At 34.7% G+C, this 22,177-nt stretch overlaps 1 protein-coding gene and 1 long non-coding RNA gene across 4 annotated transcripts in view; one reads left to right on the forward strand and one right to left on the reverse strand.

Annotated features, from left to right (window-relative positions):
- The window catches only part of LOC136039950 (E3 ubiquitin-protein ligase parkin-like), a 71,718-nt gene extending 69,504 nt beyond the window's left edge, over nt 1–2,214 (reverse strand). The window contains exon 1 of one of the 3 annotated variants that reach the window (XM_065723970.1): nt 1,859–2,214. In XM_065723970.1, the coding sequence (XP_065580042.1) occupies nt 1,859–2,131 (273 nt within the window). In that variant the 5' untranslated portion in view covers nt 2,132–2,214. The remainder of the gene's footprint in view (nt 1–1,858) is intronic. The other 2 variants (XM_065723961.1, XM_065723980.1) reach the window with 2 other exon arrangements.
- Nucleotides 2,215–2,400: 186 nt separating this feature from the next.
- Nucleotides 2,401–10,501, forward strand: LOC136039968 (uncharacterized). Its single transcript, XR_010620600.1, has 3 exons — nt 2,401–2,535; nt 4,451–4,613; nt 10,288–10,501. It is a non-coding gene; the product is annotated as an uncharacterized LOC136039968 (long non-coding RNA).
- The last annotated feature ends 11,676 nt before the right edge of the window (nt 10,502–22,177 follow it).

Consider the following 22,177-nt stretch of genomic DNA (forward strand, 5'->3'; position numbering starts at 1 on the left):
ATGTGCTTTAACCTGTATGCTGTTGAGAGGTTATATTTCTTCCAAAATATGTTTATTAGTATGCAAATGCATTGAGTTATTCATTTTACAAATTTTTCCTCTTGTTATCTTCCCAATTAATTAGTTTTATTTCTTTTAGTTCTGTTTATATTCTACTTCTTTTTGATAGTTAATGTATGATGGAATGGCATATTAGTCTTCTTAGCCATTTAGCAGGATGAGATTGAGGAGCACAAAAACACACACATGTGCACAAACACAGGAACAAGCCTAGACACACACATCAAATTACCAATTATGTACTTATTGTTTGATGCAACCTGTAGTAAAATTATGTTTGCAGGAATTCTTTGCAAAAATAAAATAAAATTAAAAAAATAGCCAGGCAGGTGTTTCACCCACCTGGCTAACTGCATGCAATTTATAATACCCAAGGGCTCTCCCAATAGCCAAGCACTTTTCCTTTCCAAATGGACTTGGTCTTGGTTGAGCTTTGGGAGGGTCACACTTTCCATTCTCAAGAAGATGCCCACCACAAAAATAAAGATTTTTCAAGATTTGTAGGATCTTAATTTAAAAATTGAGTGCAAAAAAATATAGGATTACCCTTTAATTTGATGTGCAACAAAAAAAAACTATTTTTAGCTCAGTTGTGGTTGTATTTGCTTTTACATGTCATAACATGTTCATCTAAATTAATTTTTGTAGAATCTAACATGCTTTTACTAAATCAATATCTTTTGTTTTTTTCTCCCACTAGATTAACATTATGTAAAAACATGTAAACTAATAATGTTTTAGTCAACAGCCTCATAAAAAGGTTTGCTATTGAAGAGATACAAGCTGTGGTGTTAGGCCTATTAAGATTCATAGGATCTGTTTCAAAAATTGAGCAGGAACAAAAAGATGATTAGACTTAACATGTCTCCTTATTTGATGGGGCTCACCTAGGCCTATGCCAAATATGTATCAAAGTAGGCTAAAATAGGCTACCTAGACCTATTTACTTTCATTCTAGCTATCCTAAATTATGCTGTAAAATGCAAGATTACAAAAATCAAAATTATTCTCCCCCTCAATGTGTAATAAAATACATTATGACCTCCTAGGTTTTTGTGAATTGGCTTCCCTGCTCTTATTGTAGCTGGCATAGGCTAGTTCAGAAAGAAAAATATTACATCATGATTACTAAGAGGCCTTGCTTAATCATTCTGGTAAAATTATAGTTAATTGACTTCTTGCTATCTCAGAAAGGGTTTAGGTTAGGAAAATGAAGTTTTCAGGATGAAACTACAGACTAAAGTATGTCCTGGGAGGATATTTTGAAGCAACTACCTCAACTCCTTCTCTCTCTAGAGGGCCCTTACCTTTGATGACCTTCAAAAATATGTGTGTTATAAAAGTGAAACCTTGCAAAATATGTCTTCTGCTTAATTGAAGTACAACAAAATTGTTTTCAGCTTCATAACTTTGCTCAATTCCATATTATAAGGTTTTTAGATATGCAAATACATTTCCTAAATTTTGAAAAAAAAAACATTGATATGGCTCAAAATTCTACTCAAATAATAGGAATTGCATTTTCAGAACTAAAGGCAGAGAAACAGGCAATTAGTAACCAAAAATTAAGGTAAAATGTTGTTTTGTCAAAATTTCAATAGGTATAGACTTTGTCATGTAGGCAAATTTCAGGGCCCTGTAGAGGGAGAAGGAGTGGAGGTGGGCACTATAAAACACCTTCCCAGGACATACTTTAGCCTGTAGACCCATCCCTGAAAGTTTCATTTTCCTAACCTAAACTGTTTTGGAGATAGCAAGAAGTCAATTAGCCTAAATAGAATTTTACCACCATTCTTACCTCTAAGAGAAAATCATTAGGCAGTTCTTTTCCAGCAAAAATAATTCGAAGATCTTCGTGGCTACACTGCCACTTATTTGCCAAAAGCTGCTTACAATCTTTTATAGACCATTTTTTATCAAGATTCAAGGAGCACGATTTTCCCAGATTAGTTTTTATTGTGATAACAAATGTATTTTTACACGGAGACACAGCAGCATTGAGGCTAAGCATTCGTTCCATTATCTGAATAATCCAATTCCAAAAGTCTTTAAAAACAGACCTTACGATCATGTTTTGAAAACCTGTGGGTTACCAAATGCATTTCAGCCAAATCATAAATGATGGAACACTTTTAGAAAAAGCAGTTTTCCCGATTGAATTAACCTGTTCAACTGCATACGAATTTAAAACTAATCCTCTTCCCTTTCATACTTAAGCTAATTTTGTTGGTATAACAGCTTTAATATGGTCTGTCAAAAATATAGGTAAGTTTTAAGATCATAGAACAAGTATTTTAAATTTTTTAGAAGGAAATTTTCTAATGCTGCAGTGCAAAAATTGTGATCATATCTTTTTTCCTTCAATTTTCTGGTTAATTTATAGCACGAAAGGAATTTGTAATTCAGCTGATTTGTGTTACATATTTAGAGTTTCTGTATTATATCTCTATCGTGCCATTAATTTGGCGAATATTGGTAAAAAATTTCGATCTTATGTAAGAAGCTCATAGAAACATTAGGAAGTAGGATAACCCTAGAATGACGAAGACAGTGTAGAAACGGCCGTGAACTCTTGGTTGTGCAGGTGGCAAATTTTTAAGAAAGGGTTACTTCAAAATTAGTTGAGAAGCATGAAAAGTGTTTGAAGAATTTGGCAACTATGCCGAAAATAAAGTAAAGTTTGTAGTTTCTAAAAATAAATTTGCTTTCTTTAAATAATATGCTGTTGTTTACTTATCTTCAGGGGAATCTTATTGAAAAATAACCTTCTTAATCTTATGAAATGTTAACTAAAAAGAATATATCAACAAGATTCAAATTTACACTTTTCAGGACTTTCTGTAAATCAGGGTAATTCATTCAGTCTGCTATTACAGTACCATTGCAAATACTTTGTTCACACACTTGATTTAAACTTGGTATTAAGGATTTCTGGCTTGATTTTTTTAAATATATTAAAAATCCTAATGCAGAGAAAACTTGTTCCACCACCCTTCACCGTTTCATTTTACTTCTTCCAGTTGTTTTTCAATTTCTCGTCCAACTATATCGGGCTTGTTTTTCTTTTCCCAATTTACTTGTTTCACAATGATATTTATTCCATTTCCATTGTTTGAAATGCTACCTTAATATTTTCCAGGTCAAGAAAAAATGCATCTTTCTTTCTTTTTTTTCTATGGACTATTCTCTTTAGGCTATTGAATGAGATGTGAGTCGTTTTTTCTTATCCTTCTTATTTTCTATTTTTACGATTTTCCCTGATTGCTTCTTTTTAGTTGCCTTTTTATTCCATTTTACTTTTTCCCTGTCATATTTTTTGCATTTTCGCAGTCTTCTCAAAAATTTAAGTGTTTTCCATATTTTTTTTTCACATTGTGTGTGCAGCTGTAAGCAGCTAACATTGTGTATGTAGCTCTAAGATTTTGAGAAAAAAGATTAATAAATACATATTAATCCATGCCTGAGTTCGCTTTCACCCGACTTCGTACATAAACGCATATTGTATCTCTATCCAGCTTTGACCATACCAAAGCTATTTAGAAAATATAGTTTAATAATTAAGTAATAACAGTTAAAAATTTATTAGTTTAATGCACTAGTAAGCTAAGTTACAATCATAGATTTTGAGAAATTTTGCTTTACAAAAAGTACACAGAAGACGAAAAAAAATATTTTTAATAAGTATCGTGAAATTTTTCCATAGCTACAAGCAATCATATCAACTCTATTATTGGTAGGATTAATCAATCTTCCTTGTTCTCCTATTTGTGAACTAGTCAGGTCGACAGGAAGCTGCTAAGCTATTGCGTTTTTAGCTTTTTAAAATTGTGGCTTTTATGATATCCTACTTCATCCGAAGCTTAAGTGCCCCCAAAAACTTCCGAAGGCCAGAGCGTAATTATTTTAGCATTTGTTATTAAGCAAACGCAGAATTAATGCTTGCAGCTTCGTTGCAACCTTAGCATTTGTACTTCCACCAGTACAATTTTAGTTTACGTAAACAATTTAAGTTGAATTGACTTGCCATATTTAATAATAGCTTCTCAAGACTCTTATCATCTACTTTTTTGTACAGCTTTTCCATTTTTGCTCTTCCGATTTTTAAAGAGCTTTGACAGGGAAGCAAAGACAGTTTTGGAAAGGGAGGGTAAAACTTATTTCCTTGTTGTTGTTTTTTTTAATACAATGACAACTAAACAACATCATATTCCTTGTTCTCCTGTCTGTAAACTAGTCAAGTCAACAAGAACCTACTAAGCTATTGCGTTTTTAACTTATCTAAAATTTTGGCTTTAATAATATCCTAATTTATCCGAAGTAATTTGTTCTGGAATTCGCTCGATTTCAATTGTTTCCCCTTACATTTCCTAATAGCTTTGGACATTTTCAGGCTCCTTTGAATACAACAGCGTTGCTTGTGATAAAAATGGTCTTCGTTTTGCTATGAGAGCTACAAAATCTTGAATATCAAATTTACTATGATAAACCCGACCATGAACGAGATAGTTTGTACCACAAGAAGCTTGATATCTTACAAGACCCCTTCTTAGACGGTTAGTATTTTGCTGTGTTTACTTGTCTCACAAATATCCTAAGGAATTCCTGACCTTTTGCTTGCTGTTCTAGATGGAAGGTAAAAGCCCAGCAGCTTTTTGGAGTTAATACTTATGAAACCGTGTCGCAGTCTTTTGTGAGAGCACTTTCTTTACCGATAAACTAACAAAAAACTCGGTAACTACTAAAGGTAAGACTATTAAGGGGGAAATTTCAGGAAATACTGGGATGTTGAACAATCCCAAACCAACCTATGTGCGTTCAAATTGTCAAAAGGACACATCAGTAATGTCCCAGGGACTACTTAGAGCATTAAGTTGATACTTACAATGTATGTTGAGGGGGATGATGGAAAAAAAAATGTTATGTTGTGCATGCAACTCTTAATTCTACTACTACCGCTACAACTATTGCTTCTGAAGCTAAGGATTTTTTAGGTGAATCTTTCAAAGAATGTTTAGGGGAAGTTGAACTGAACCGAAACTCACTAAATGCATGTAAATTTTCAAAATGGTGTATCAATATTATCTCAGAAGTAGCTTAGAGGATTAAGTTGACACTTTCAGAGGATTAGCTTAGAGGATTAAGTTGACACTTTCAGAGCAGTAGTAAGTGCCTGCTTACTACTGCTAGTACTGTCAATGCGATTTTACTCCTCAGGCTAATGGTATGGAGGTGTAACTTTAAGGGAACGCTTAAGGCGAATTTCAACCAAATCAAATACCCTATATGCATGCAGGCTGTTAAAAGGGCATATAAACATTAGCTTAGGAACAGCTTAAAATATTATCTTGAAAGTTTCAGGAAAAATTGAAGGAGATGTTGAAATAATCAAAAGGCACTACGGGCTTGTTATCACTATTGCTACCTAATATTTTTAGGAAGTTTTATTTGAGAAAACTGCTTTATTTACAGTTTTATTTGAGAAAACTGCTTCTTCTCAAAACAGACCATGCCCAGAAGAATTATACATTGATCAGAATCCCCTGCGAATGCTGTGTCGTTCACTCTGCTATAATTTCCTCGAGGGGCACCACTCCTTTATTGGGAATAGAGTTGACTGCAAGGTCCTTAGTCTTGCAGGTACCACGAAAGGGTCGAGGCAGCCCTTTACAGAGGCTTGATATTTAGCCCTGCTTCAGTTGTCCTCCTATAGAGGATCCTCCCACGATGGTGTTCTGTATCACCATGCAATTTAATCCATTAATGGGAGAAGGTTTGTATCTCATGGGGCGCGTGGAAACGCCGATGGGTACACTTGATGATATATTTGAGGGGTCATCTTCCTATTCCACATGTCTTTATGGCGCCGGGTGAGGGTGCCCCAGTTTCTACTATGGACCCCCAGGGACAAGGTCCCCTTGGTCCGTTCCTACTATGGAGGTACCCCACATATCTCTAGGGTGTCCTTCTATCGCCACCTGGGGACACATTGAGTAGCCTGGAGGAGAATCGTAAAGAGCAATAGACTCATACATTTTTTTTTGGGGGGGGGATGAAATTTTTTGAATTAAATATCTTAAATTAAGTTTGAAAAAAATCATGTAGAAAAATTACAATTGCCCATCTTGAGCAACAAGAAAAATCACTTTTGCATAGGTAGTACTGATGTCCCCCCTTTTTATTCTTGCTTCTTTTCTTCGTAGTTATTGGGCCCCTAAAAATTACGAGTTTAAGGGCTCATTTGGAATGGAGTTGCTATATTTAGTGCCTTTGTAGTCAAAAATTATAATATTGAAATGAAATGCAGTATTTGACAAAACTGCATCTTCGCATAGAAAATGATGCAACATGTGTATCTCTTGAGAAGAAAATTGTGACCCTGATAGATTCAATTGATAACCTGCATAAAATGACATGATTGCGAAAATGTACTATATTTCCTGTTTCACCACGTTTGCTGAGGTCAAATTTTTCTCTTGACAGTTAAATGTCTTGTACTCTTAAAATCTATCAGTTCAAGATAAAAAAAAATTTGGTTTTAATATGTTCGAAAAAGGATATGAATACAGCCTCTGCATCTGCAAATAGGACAGAAAGGGAATCACTGAAAAACAAGAGGTGATTGAAAACAAGTAATTTTTTTCATTGAAAAAGGTGAAAAAGTAATCATAAAAAAAATTAAAATAAGACTTAGTGCTTTTTATAATGATGTCCGTACTATAGCTAAATAATTCAAATCGGTTGTAGTTTAGACATAAAAGTTAGAGGGGACTGTCATCTCCTGGCATAATTTAATTGTTTTAATTTTGCACTGCTGATAAGCCATAAATTTGGAAGTGCCTCTATGTACAATACAATACAAGTTAGAGGGGACTGTCATCTCCTGGCATAATATAATTGTTTTAATTTTGCACTTCTGATAAGCCATAAATTTGGAAGTTCCTCTATGTACAATACAATATATATGTATGTATATATTTTCTAACAATTTAGATATTTTATGTTCACATATAAGCGGTATCAACCCATTATCTTCATCTATTGTTACCAGTTCTAACACGCAGTACTAGGAGACCAAGATTCGCTTGGAGAAGGGAATTTCAGACTTGGAAAAACATTCAGTGCCCCCTCCCCTTTCGGAAATGCGTCATAAAAGAACAAGGAAAGGTAACTAGTTGCCCTTCAATCTCTCTTTAACATCTCCTCTTTACTGACGTTCCCTGTTTCACAACCACCAAGCACATAGAGTGTTTGATTATGTTTGGTATCCCTCTCAACATTTTCTTAAAGTTTTACCTCAATATCCAAAGGATTTTTTCATCCTTACTGGATCATACATGCGCCTAGTTCCAAAAAATCCTTATATTGTTAACAATGGGCCACTTCCATAGCTTATAGCCCCTGCCCCGAATAATGGGAAGGGTGTCAACCACAGAGACATAGTTATTTGACCTTTGAACTATTTTGAACTGAATGGCTGTCTCAAGTTTTTTTTTCTGATGGATTTGGATGAAAAAGCCGAGGGGGAAGGCCGGTCACCCCACAACACTTTTGACTCTTGAAAAGAGATTTAAAACTTTCAATTTCCTGTCGAATGAATCTTCTACAAAGTTTACACGACCTTTCATAAAGCCTTATATGTTAACAACAAGCAACTTGCATAACTTACAGCTCTCTCCTCCCAAGCTGGGTCTCAATTTTAGGAAGCATAGCTGTTTGACCTTCGGACTCTTGAACAAAATTGCTACCTCAAAATTTTGACCATATTTATTTAAAGAAATGGGCTCAGGGGGTTAGTTGCCCTATGACAACTTTTTCGTCTTAAAAGGGAACTAGAACTTTTGATCTCCAATCAAATAAGCTCCCTCCAAAGATTACACGATCACCTCTTCCATAAGAACTTTACATCTTTAAAATTAGAAACTTGCATTACTAACAGCCTTTGTCCAATGGGCTATGAGGGTTGTCAACCCTAGAGGCATAGTTATTTGTCTTTTAGACTATTTTGAAAAAAAGATATCTCAAAGTTTTGATTAGATTTACTATGGGAGAAAACAGGGCGTGGTGGGGGGCTGGCTGCCCTCCTAAATGTCTTCTGACTCTTACAAAGGGCACTAAAACCTCTGATTACCAATCGAGCGAGCCCACTCCGAAGTTTCAACGACTATCCCTTTGATAAAAACCTTATATGTTAACAATGAACAACTTGCATAATTTGCAGGCCTTGCCCCAGGGGCTCAGGGGTGGTGTCAAACCCTAAAGCATATTTATTTGACCTTCGGACTATTCTGAAAAAAAATGGTTATTCAAAATTTTTCTCAGAAACATTTTGAGTAAAAAGAGCGTCGGGGGGTGGGGCACTCCGATCATTTTTTTTACTCTTAAAAAGGGAACTAAAAATTGTGCTTTCAAATTGAATGAACTTTCTCCGAAGTTAATAAAATCACCCCTTTCTTAAGAACCCTATATTTTGACAACGAGCAACTTGCATAGCTTATAGCCCTTGTCCCGAATAATGGGAAAGGGTGTCAACCAGAGAGACATAGCTATTTGACCTTTGAACTATTTCGAACTGAATGGCTGTCTCAAGTTTTTTCTGATGCATTTGGGGAACAAAGCCGAGGGGGAGGGCCGGTCACCCCACGATCACTTTTGACTCTTGAAAAGGGATCTAACACTTTCAATTTCCTGTCGAATGAGTCTTCTACAAAGTTTACACGATCTCATAAAGCCTTATATGTTAACAACAGGCAACTTGCATGACTTACAGCTCTCGCCTTCCAGGCCCTGGGGCTGTGGGTCTCAATTTTAGGAAGCATAGCTGTTTGACCTTCGGACTCTTTTGAACAAATTGCTACCTCAAAATTTTGATCAGATTTATTTGAAGAAATGGGCTCAGGGGGCTAGTTGCCCTATGATAACTTTCATATATAATATAATGATGAAATATATATATATATATATATATATATATATATATATATATATATATATATATATATATATATATATATATATATATATATATATATATATATATATATATATATATATATATATATATATATATATATATATAAAAATAAGTTGTCTGTGTGTGGATCTGTGGATGGATCAGGTGACGTCATGTTTGTTCGCATATGACGTCTGAATTATTTCACACTAATACAAAAGAAGAAAAAAACTAAAAAAGGTAAAAACTACAAAAAAAAACTAAAAAGAAAAAAAAACTAAAAAAGCTAAAAAACTAAAAAAAAAAACTAAAAAAAGGTAAAAATCTAATAACTAAAAAAAAACAGAAAAAAATAAAAAAGGGCAAAAACTACAAAAAAAATAAAAACTAATAAAAAAAACTAAAAAAGCTAAAAAACTAAAAAAACTAAAAAAACTAAAAAAAGGTAAAAAACTAAAAAAAACTAAAAACTAAAAAAGAAAAAAACTAAAAAAAAGGAAAAAACTGAAAAATAAAAGAGAAAAAGAAAACTAAAAAAATATGAATAAATATATATAAAAATAAGTTGTTTGTGGGTTATGTCTGTCTGTCTGTCTGTCGAGTGACGTCGTGTTTGTCCGCATATGACGTCTGAATTATTTCACACTAATACAAAAGAAGAAAAAAAACTAAAAAAGGTAAAAACTACAAAAAAAACTAAAAAGAAAAAAAAACTAAAAAAGCTAAAAAACTAAAAAAAACTAAAAAAAGGTAAAAAAACTAAAAACTAAAAAAAACTGAGGTTCCCTTTCTGAAGAGCCTAATATTTTAACAATGAACAACTTACATAACTTACAACCCTTACCCCCAGGCTGTAGGGGGGTCTTTTAAACCCAGAAGGCTTATTTATTTGTCCTCTGGACTATATTGAAAATATAGCCATCTTGAAATTCTAATCGAATGCATTTAGGGAAAAGAGAACGTATGGGAGGCTTGCTACCCTTTGATCATTTTTACTCTTAAAAAGGGTACTAGAACTTTCGATTTTTAACTGAATGAGCCACTCCAACGTTTACGTGACCACTTCTTCCACGTGAAGTGCCCCTGGGAGTGGGGAATAATAAAACACTGAAGCCCTATGGCTCCTTACTATAGGCAACGCTAAGCGTTGCTCAGAGTGACGATATTGCTATAGCAAAGTGGTGTTTTATGCTGTGTTGTTTTTCCTGTCTTTTTCTCTTTGTGTGTCCTCCACTTTTTTTGTTCTAATACGAAATAAATTTTCGTATCTCTTACAGAGGAGAGAGACAAAAACGTTTTGCCGGTTAGGAAGCGGAAAACTGGAGTTTGGAGTGACTTTGATAGCCAACCAGAGAAACCAAGGACAAGAAACTTCTCAACCTCCTCGTTTGACTAGACCCCAAACATCATGTCAAAAATATTTTTGTCTCAATTTCTTTTTGTGTTTTGCTTGTCTTCTTTCAAAGAAAATTAAATCAACTTTATTTCACATGCAAATGTCTTCCTTGTCATATTTATAAGGGTAAATATCAGTCTAATAAAACTTAATATCAGTCTAATAAAATAGCTTCAATTTTTAACCTTCAAACCATATCTGATTTCAGGCCTACTCAGGACGTAGGTAGCGGTTATTTTTCTTTTCACCAAAAACCAATCGTTTTTTGTGTTTGTTTTCTTCATGAAAGCGCAAAAAATAGCATGCTTCGAAATTCAGGGGGCTAGGTACCTTTGTTTTTTTTAGTCAATTTTTTGACAAAATTATTTTAAAAATAATCATTTCCAAGTACTCGGAGGGGGGGGGGCACCCACGTTCCATCCATTTGACCCTCCTTCAGTTGACATAAAAGCTTCAGAGAATGTCCTATGATTGTACGATGTACCAGATAACTCCGTCAAAGTGGTCAGTGATGTGTCAGGGGACAATATTGTTGTGATTAAGGTAGGTAGTGGGGCTAGTAGTTGGCTCTTTGTCGAATCAGGAGTTAAGCAGGCTTGTGTTCCATCCCCGTTGCATGGATTATTTTCATTTACTTTATCCTAAGGAACACCATTTGAGCCCAACTTCTATGTATTTTCTCGGAAATTAGAATAGCTTTTGGCAAGTCTTTTCCCTAGTTTGAGACTGATCGGCTATCTCGTAGTTATTTCTTCCGGGATTTATCCGTCATAATATTAAAACTTGTCTTGTTGTAATAACTTACTATATTCAATTTAATTTTGTAGTGAAATGTAACTAATTTGATTTTTCGTTATTTACTACGGTTCAAATGTTTCAGCTGTTGTTATTCTTTAAAACAAAGGGATTTCAATATAATTTATGACTTGACAATCTATTAAGGCCGATAATAAGTGAAGGAGTTTTCAAGTTAAGCTAATTGAAATAGCCGGTTTATGTCTGATTTAATGAACCAAAGAGGATTTCAAATTTTGCTATAATGGAGGTACTAAAAAGAAGCAAATTTATCAAGCGTAATAATAAGGCGTTCTAACAGCTTTCCCCCACTTAAATTCGTTGTACAACTTTTTCAAGCGTGTTAAAGAGAAAAACACAAATTTACTAAGAATCATTGTAATTCAATTTCTTCTTATGCTACAACATTATGAGACCCCTGAGACTTTTGGTGTCGATAGTCTGTCCATATATTTTTTTTTTATGTTTTTCAATATTTTTTATGTTCTTCATTATTAGTCCAGCCAAGGAGAGTTCTATGATGGACAAAAAAAAATACAAAAATATTGAATATTCATGTCCAATATGTTCTTATATGTTTCCTTTTGTTTTTTTTGTTTTTATTTTGCAAGGAAACTCGTATTTTCCTAACTTTATCTAGACGAATGGTTGAACTAGAGCTATTCTGAAAGTAAACAAATAGTGAATTTTCAATAGTTATTCTTGCTTGGGAAAGATTTCCCTTTAGATCTTTTACAGTAATATTTGAAGGTGCAATCTCCTTTCTAAAATTATAATAATCCGTATCATCTGAAGTTGACGGATCATCTGAAGTTCTCCTCAAACAGGACTCACTATTCTTTAGTGCCTCTTCAACCTGGCATTCCGTATTTTCAAAGACAAAATACTGTTTTAATTTATTTAAAGTCTTGACAGCTCCCATTTGGTCTCCTAGAAAAAGGCTTGAATACATGTGGCAGATGATTCCACTAACTAGTTTTTTGGTGAAATGATCTTAAATTAACATGTTTTCATGTGTCTGTTTTTGTGGCACTTGGTATTAACCAAGTGACATATAGCAATTGCAAATTCTGTCGGTCTGTCGGTCCCAGTTTTGCTACTTTAGGCACTTCCAGGTAAGCTAGGACGATGAAGTTTGGCAGGCGTATCAGGGACGGGACCAGATTAGAAATAGTCGTTTTCTCGATTTGACCATCTGGGGGGGGGGGGGGGAGTGGGAGGCCCGTTAATTCGGAAAAATAGAAAAATTGAGGTATTTTTAACTTACGAACGGTTGATCAGATCTCAATGAAATTTGATGTTTGGAAGGATATCGTATCTCAGAGCTGTTATTTTAAATCCCGACCGGATCTGGTGACACTGGGGGGGAGTCGGGAGGGGGGAACCTAAAATCTTGGAAAACACTTAGAGTGGAGGGATCGGGATGAAACTTGGTGGGAAAAATAAGCACAAGTCCTAGATACATGATTGACATAACCGGAACGGATCCGCTCTCTTTGGGGTAGTTGGGGGGGGGGTTAATTCTGAAAAATCAGAAAAAATGAGGTATTTTTAACTTACGAACAGGTGACCCGATCTCAATGAAATTTGATATTTAGAAGGATATCGTGTCTCAGAGCTCTTATTTTAAATCCCGAACAGATCTGGTGACATTGGGCGGGGGAAGAGTTGGGAGGGAGAAACCTAAAACTTGGAAAACACTTAGAGTGGAGGGATCGGGATGAAACTTGATTGAAAAAAAGCATAAGTCCTAGATAAATGATTGACATAACCGGAACGGATCTGCTCTCTTTGGGATAGTTGGGATTGGGATTAATTCTGAAAAATTAGAGAAAATGAGTTTTTTTTCTAACTTACGAACGGGTTATCGGATCTCAATGAAATTTGATATTTAGAAGGATATCGTGTCTCAGAGCGCTTATTTTAAATCCCGACCGGATCTGGTGACATGAGGGGAGTTGGGAGGGGGAAACCTAAGACTTTGAAAACACTTAGAGTGGAGGGATCGGGATGAAACTTGGCGCGAAAAATAAGCCTAAGTCATAGATACATGATTGACATAACCGGAACTGATCCACTCTTTTTGGGGTAGTTGGGGGGGGGGTTAATTCTGAAAATTAGAAAAAATGAGGTATTTTTAACTTACGAACTGGTGATCGGATCTCAATGAAATTTGATATTTAGAAGGATATTGTGTCTCAAAGCTCTTATTTTAAGTCCAGACGGATCTGGTGACATTGGGGGGAGTTTGGGGTGGGGAACTAAAATCATGGAAAACGCTTAGATTGGAGGGATCGGGATGAAATTTGGTGGTAAAAATAAGCAGAAGTCTTAGATACGTGTTTTATATAATTGGAACGGATCCGCTCTATTAGGGGGGGGGGAGTTAATTCTGAAAAATTAGAAAAAATGACGTATTTTTAACTTACGAAGGAGTGATCGGATCTTCATGAAACTTCATAATTAGAAGGACCTCGTGACTTAGATCTCTTAGACCGGATCTACTTTCTTTGGTGGAGTTGGGGGGGGGGGGGTAATTTTGAAAATTGAGGTATTTCTACTTTACAAAAGGGTGACTAGATCTTAATGAAATTTGATATTTAGAAGGATCTTGCGCTTTAAAGATCTAACTTTAAATTCCGACCAGATCCTGTGACATTGGGGGGGAGTTGGAGAGGGAAACCGGAATTCTTAGAAAACATGAAAATTGTGTCATTTTTATTTTTACGAATAGGTGATCGGATCTTAATGAAATTTAATATTTAGAAGGAATTCATGTCTCAGAGCTCTTATTTCAAATCCCGACCAGATCTTTTGACATTGGGGGGAGTTGGAGGGGAAAATCTTGGAAAACACTTGGAGTGGAGGAATCGGGATGAAGCTTGGTGGATAGAATAAGCAAATGTCCTTAATACCTGATTGACGGAATCGTACTGGATTTGCTCTTTTTTGGGGAGTTGGAGGGAGAGGTTCAATGATTTGGCGAGTTTGGTGCTTGTGGACATGCTAGGACGATGAAAATTGGTAGGCGTGTCAGGGAGTTGCACAAATTGACTTGATAAAGTCGTTTTCCCAGATTTGACCATCTGGGGAGGCTAAAGGGAGAGGAAAAATTAGAAAAAATTAGGTATTTATAACATACGAGTGGGTGATCGGATCTTAATGAATTTTGATATTTAGAAGTACATCGTGGCTCAGAGCTCTTATTTTAAATCCTGACCGGCATTAAGCCTCTTATTTTCCTCTTAAATCAATCTATTGATTCATCTAATTTTGCTAGAGCTCATACCATATGATCTCTTGGCTCTTAGCTCTTCTTGCCTCGTCACAAGTACCATATGAGCTCTTAGCTCTTGTCTTTTGTCGGAATCATTCATAGCATAAAATAAGCCATCTACAAGAACTAAATCGAGATCTCTTAACCACCTTACAAAAAATAAATTCCCTTCTTTCCCAAATTCGAGATTTCTGATTCGATATTAGTTTGAGCTCAATCCGAAATGTCACATCTTGAAAATTTTTCGGTATTCTACGATTCACCTTCTTGGCGCCCAGTTCCAAGTGCGGAGGACCTGTCCCAATTTTCCGCATCAGAACTTCCCTTATAAGTAGTAGACGCAGTAGCTTCCACCACCAGAATCAGCCCTCTGTAGGAATGAGTTTCATTCTCCAGACAAACTATCTCACCTTCGTATCCGCACGTGTTTGGACGGATCATACAAACACTGAATTCATCTTGTTTGCCATGGATAGATCCGGAAATATGATATTTAACACTGAGTTCAACCCTATCTCGACGCTACCCGGGAGTGCTTAAACTAACTAAAATCGACTCACATCTCTCAAGGGCCTGCTCAACCCAGTCTAGCCTGACTGTTTCTCAATACCTCCCTAAGTCTTTCGCCTTTTTCGTATACATTATGGATAGTAAATAGCGACGAAGACCACACTGCCTTTCCATCACAAACACAAAAAAAAACAAGAAGAACAATAGGGAATTTTTCAAGACAGTGGGAAACAAATTAGAATGAATATTTCGGCCCTATGTCCAAGGGGCGTCCTAAGCAATACAAATAAGAAAAACAACTTACTAGACGATAAAATCAATAAAACAAAAATGAACAGTTTTTCAAAACAGTCCTAGCATCCTTACCTCAGCGACGTTCAACCAGGACTTATAAATAAATTGTGATGAAACGAGGCAATTCAATGAAGTGAAAGAAAATGATTTAAAAATACGTTTTTAATGCCAGCCTAGCTTTTCGCTGCTGATGTCATAGACCTATTTGTGACAAGGTTCTGTGTTAATATCTATTGGTTTTTTATAATATTTCGTAAGATCACTTTTAATTAAATTTGTGTATAGAGCATTTAGTGAATATTCTCCTAAGTCCCTATTTAAGGAAATATTATTATTAATCTTAAGTCTGATTTCAATTGCTTCTCGAACTACTTGCTTTATGCCTAGATCATTACTAATAATGGCGGATTCTTAATAAAGTATTTTGTGGCTAGGATTTTCAAAACATGGCTGCTCAAAGCAGAATCAAAAGAAACAGAAGTAATATTAGAATTGAGAGCTTTGGTGATATCATCCTTATGCTGTTGTAGACGTTTCTCGAAATTATGGTGGGTTCTCCTTACATAGAATTTGCCACAGTCACGTGGTATTTGATAGACCCCTCTTTGGCGAGTAACTGGAGTTTTATCTTTACCGGAATTTAGGAGATTTATGATTTTCAAATTATTGGTAAACACAACATACAGATTATTTTGTGTGCATACTTTTTAAGATTTCTAATGATTTTTGGAATATATGGGAGGTAAATTATGTTTTGGGGCTTATCGGGATTTTCACAAGGTAAATCATCGTTGATTTTATGGGAGTGTCTTTTCACTCTCCGGTAAATTGTATTATTAATAAATAAAAGAGGATACCCATTTCCAAAAAGTATGTCCCTGATAAAGTGTATTTCAGCTGTGATGTAGGAATCAGAACAAATGTTTAGGACATGATCGACGAGAGATATTACGACACCGCTTTTAACTTGTGAGGGTGGTTTGATTCAAAATGTAAATATCTATAATTTTGTGTTGGCTTTACTATTTACAGAAAACCAACACAAAACAATATATATTTACATTTTGAATCAAACCACCCCCCACCAGTTAAAAGAGGTGTCGTAATATCTCGATCATGCCCTAAACATTTGTTTTGAAAAAGAATATAGAGAACAACAGTTACGGAAATTTTTCGTGATGAGACTGGACCGTAAATAACTTTGACATCTTTTGAGACCATTCTTCAATGAATTCAGCTAAATCATTAATAATCAACCTCGTGTTTGGTTCAAAAATATTAAACACGTCAAGTCCTCGTATGAAATTTAGGTCTAGCACTATAGTCTTTATTTTATTGTAGGACTCTTGCTACAACATTAAGCAAAAGCAACAATAGATATTTTTTCGGATTTTCTATATAAAATTTATTGCGATTTTGTATTATTTTGTTATAAGTGTTGTTTTGCCAGACATTGACGGTCCACAAAGAAATTATCTTAAAGGAGTTTTATATTAATACACACTCCTCCAATGACAAAATACAACTAATCGAAGCAAACCTCAATCGGTTGATAAATACTGAAAAAATAGAATACAACATTTCTTTAATATATCAATAAATTCACTAAAATTAAAAAAATGCCGTATGTTTACATGAAAACAAGTCAAAAGCATGAAATAGGTACTTGATTATATTTACATCCAAATTAAAATGCACTTAAAAAAGGGTCCCAACCGGAGGTCTGGGTCCCTCCAGAGGAAGTGGAGGTCAGAACAGCAGCCAGAACACGTGGAGCTTGCTTCGAGAGGAAGTTTATGGTAAATTCATAGGATAATATTAAGCATTTTTTTAAACACTGATTCTGGTTTGCTAAGAAATATATGAATATAAAAAATAAAACATAGAAATCACTAAAAATACACAATGCTGAGCTGCAGACTGATCTGAACCCCTCATCACTAAGTATTCCACTTTTTTCAGACCGAAAGGCCATCTGTAATATACATATACGTCTGTATCTGAAGTAAGGTAGTGATCGCGTGGCAATACCTTCACAACGTCTGCGCATACATATACTTAATCCAATATGCTAGACATAGCCTTTTCCTCGTTCGAACTGGGTATTTTCTAAATTTTAAAGAGTGAACCTTCGCTCTTGGAACTTAATTGTTTTCTACACTGTTCCTATAAACAGTCATATTGAAGTTTTCCATACATAGTGTGATGGTTTCCCTTGTATACTTTTTTGATATCATCATTGCGTGTTTGCAAACACAACAGCTTCGGACCTGTAGGCGTACCGTAGGATATCAAGTGGCTCCCCGCCTCGGATTTTAAAAATAACAACTTATTTTGAGCCGGTCACTGCACTAGCTCCGAGTAAATAGACTTGTCCCAGTTGGCGTTGTCCATTTTAGAGTGAATGATCTCACCATTTTCCAAATCGTCTAATAAATTTTCAGTTTTAGGGGAATGGCAATTGACTATTCCAAGAATTCTACAGGTGTAAGGGTGGATGACATAACTATTAGCATGTTCAAAAGTGGTATGCTACCTCTGATTAAAATGCGAGTCTTAGAACAAGCTAAACCTACAGAAGACTAAGATGAACTGTTGGCTCTGGCAAATATATTTGAATCCATTGACCTACTGTACCGGGACTTCTTAGACATTTCTTTCGTAGCAGCGGTGATTGAATTGAGCCATAAAACTTCCTCTGGAGACTAAAGAGCTAATTCCAGAACAAAACTTAAAAACACAGGAAATTATAATCGCCCCCCTCCTCCTAGATAAAATTTTTTAACCTTTTTTAACCTTTTTTAAAATTTATACAGCCCTAACCATATTGTTCAGCAAAATCTGTCTATTAATCTTGACGAGTTGAAAATGTCTAGCACTATTAAGAAATAAAGTCCTGATTGATTTCCTTTTAGAATAGGCAAAGAAGAAATTAAAAATGTTCAAACAGGGGATCCAAGTATTGGAATAGCAATAAGGGAAACATTGAAACTGGAGAATACCCTCTTAGGTTTAAGTACTATCCATAGTAAACACCAAAAAACAAGAAGAACAATAGGGAATTTCTCAAGACAGTGGGAAACAAATTAGAATGAATATTTCGGCCCTATGTCAAAGGCCCGTCCTCAGCAATACAAATAAGAAAAAAAACAACTTACTATAGGATAAAATCAATAAAACTAAACTGAACAGTTTTTCAAAACAGTCCCAGCATCCTTACCTCAGCGCAGTTCAACCAGGACTGATAAATAACTTGTTATGAAACGATGCAATTCATTGAAATGAAAGAAAATGATTTAAAAATACGTTTTTAATGCCAGCCTAGCTTTCTTCGCTGCTGATCTAATAGGTCTACTTGTGACAGGTTCTGTGTTAATATCTATTGGTTTTTTATAATATTTCGTAAGGTCATTTTTAATTGGATTTGTGTGTAGAGCATTTAGTTAATATTCTCCTAAATCCCTATTTAAGGAAATATTATTATTAATCTTAAGTCTGATTTCAATTGCTTCTCGAACTACTTGCTTTATGCCTAGATAATTGCTAATAATGGCGGATTCTTAAAAAAGTATTTTGTGGCTAGGATTTTCAAAACATGGCTTCTTAAGGTAGAATCAAAAGAAACAGAAGTAATATTAGAATTCAGAGCTTTGGTGATATCATCCGTATGCTGTTGCAGGCGTTTCTCGAAATTCTGGTGGCTTCTCCCTACATAGGATTTGCCACAGTCACATGGTATTTGATAGACCCCTCTTTGGCGAGTAACTGGAGTTTTATCTTTACCAGAATTTAGGAGATTTATGATTTTCAAATTATTGGTAAACACAACACACAGATTATTTTGTGTGCATACTTTACTCTTTTTTTGAGTAAATGTGTGAGAACACTTGCTTGTAATTGTTCTTACTATATCATCTATAGGGTTGATTGCGATTCATGTTTTCTTACAACTTAAAACAAGCAAATATATCCGGTGAACCAAAATTTTTACTCTTGGAATACAATCAAGCTACTAATAAAGCATATGGTTACGTTCTATTGGATTTCAATCAAAGCATACCCGAAGATATATGTGTGGTCACGGATATTTTTGACAATGAAAATACCGTATATCTACTCGTGAATAGTAAAAAAGTTCATTAGTTGTCATCATGATACTAAAGAAGCTCCATAAAAATAAACATTAGTTTTCCATTCTAGGTAATTCAAAACCCTGGCTTAGGAAAGCTATACTCAAACATGGCATTGATAATGAATTCATTAATCTCCTATCTGAGCTTTGTTTAAATTTAACTGAAGTCATTGTTTAACTGCCAGATAGTGTTAGGCAACAGACAAAGTAATATCGCTCACTTTTGTGGCCATTAGCTTTCAAAAGAAAAGGAATTATTTTAAAAGAAAACGGTTCGGCAGTAATTTCTTTTCATTGCTACTGCCCATAATCGCAGGACTTGTAAACAATATTCTCCAGAAATGGCTAAACTTTACAAATTGACCCCAATTGAACTTGCTCTTTCATCAAAAGAGTAAATTGATGATAATATTGATAAATTTATAATTCTTGAAGTAATTGCCGACAAAAAATTATTTTTTGTTCAAATGCCCTTCGACGTGTCGATAATCATAAACCCTACCGCGAAACACCCGTCAAAGGAAATTTCATTGATCAAACTTCAATTTCTGAAAGTTCTATCAAGTGTTGTAGACCTAATGCCTCAGTCGTATCGTGAGCAAAGTAAAAGACTCTTGACTCATCTCGCTGAAAATGAACATGTGCAAATTGATGATGAAAGTTTTTATTGTAATACTAACAAGACTTGAATTATTTTAGTCATTTGTATGATTTTTTAAAGTAATCAAACTGTCTAAAAAGTCTTATTGGGAAATAAACATATTTTAAAACCATTAAGGGAATTTGGAAAAATATCAAAAAATATATTGTTTTCGGATACCACGCTATGTAGGCACAATGATTTAAAAGGTATTAAATGAAAACATCTTTCCACTATTTTTGGACTGCAAAAGCGTAGCGGACGCTTTACACCACATTTACGTTCAAAACAGCTCAAGTTTTGTACGAGTTAAAATATTAGAGTTAGAAATATTGTTAAAATATTGCTCGAGTCACTGGAGTTGAAAATAAGTTGGCGACAGAGTATTTACAGAATGAACCCAGTAACACGCTTCATCGTAATCATAAAGTTTGCGGTAAGGATTATCGAAAAACTAAAGCCTTTTTCTCCTTGCTTATATGACAAGCAGATCTTTTGACTCTAGCCGAAATTCAGAGACGTCAGAATAGACCGTACAAGTATATTCTACATGCAATCAGTGTTTTAGTCCCTATGCATATGCCGTTCCATTGTATTCCAAGAGGTGCGATGAAGTTGATAGAGATCTTTGAACAGGATTTTTGTAAAACAAATTCAAATGGATAGGGGAAGTGAATTTGTTAATTCACATATAAAAAGGGTTTTATTGAAATATAATATAATGCTTTATCACAGTCATAGTTTGATAAAAATGGCTGTGGCTGAACGTTTGATAAGATCAATCTGACTTTTAATTTCAAGATATTGTGCATTGAAAAATACTCCTGCTTTTATTCCAAATCTAAATAAAATCATATTGATGGATAAACAAAGTCCTCATTGATTGCTGATTAATCATAGTGCTCTTGAAGTTCATCAAAGTAACAATACACTTGACATCTTTAGTAAACAGCATTTCAATGAAAAGGTGATAAGGAAAAAATTTAATGTTGGTAATACAATTTCAATCAATCGAACAAATAACATTTTTAAAAAGAGGAATTAATTGTTGTCCGCTGAACTTTTTAGAGTTTTAAGAGTCCTGGACACTGAATCTGTAACGTAGCATCTACGGTATATGAACGATGACGAGATTCTCGACTGTTTTCATCATTATCAATTTAAAAAAGTCAAAATAATGGAATGTATCAAAATTAAAAGATATTAATAAGTATGAAATCGCAAGGGAGATTTCGTTGGGTAGGATACAACTCTGATTTTGATTCTTGGATTGGCACTTCAGACATTCACAATGTCTAATGATTTCTATAATGATTTCATTTTCTATGCATAGATTTCAATCTTCTATGACAATATCTATGATGATTTGAATAAAACAAGTAATTTTTGGACAAAACTCTCCCCAGTAATCAAATTTGAAGGAGAGTATGAGGTTTCTCTTGTTGATTGTATTCCTAATATCCAAATGATATCCTAAGAAAACATTGTACATACAGGATTAAAGTAAGACCCTTTGACTTCTCTAACAAGGGTTTAGTGGCAAGTTTTGACTCTGATGTTTACCTCTTAATTACTAAAGCCTACGAGGAACATAAGAATATAAATGAGCTGTTTCGAGTTGTTGACAGGAAAATGTCTGCTCAAAAAGGGTGGTTTCACATTCAACTATTCAACAGAACAGAGGAGAATTTATACTACCAATCCATTTGAGATTGAAAGAAATTTAGTCAATGAGGATTTACGAGAGGTTCTCGGTTTTAAAGATCGTATTATTAAAGCAAAAGATTTCAGTGGCAAGCATCATGCTATCGAAGCTGACTATGCACCCGGCTTCTCATCAGACAACCGTATATTTCTTTACATAACCTTTGTCGAGACACTGACAGTCGCTAATACCAATGCCCCCCTTCTACGTATTCTTGAACGAAAAACCAGTCACGAACACATTCCCCACTACAATCTAAAGCACCTTCAATATATTCCAATCGCAACTTCATATTTAGAGTTCTGTCGGTTAAGTTATAAGTTATGAGGAGAATTTATACTACCAATCCATTTGAGACTGAAAGAATTTTAGTCAATGAGGATTTACAAGAGGTTCTCGGTTTTAAAGATCGTATTAT

Source organism: Artemia franciscana, chromosome 2 (genome assembly GCF_032884065.1).
Source record: "Artemia franciscana chromosome 2, ASM3288406v1, whole genome shotgun sequence".
In the NCBI taxonomy this organism is placed as follows: domain Eukaryota; kingdom Metazoa; phylum Arthropoda; class Branchiopoda; order Anostraca; family Artemiidae; genus Artemia; species Artemia franciscana.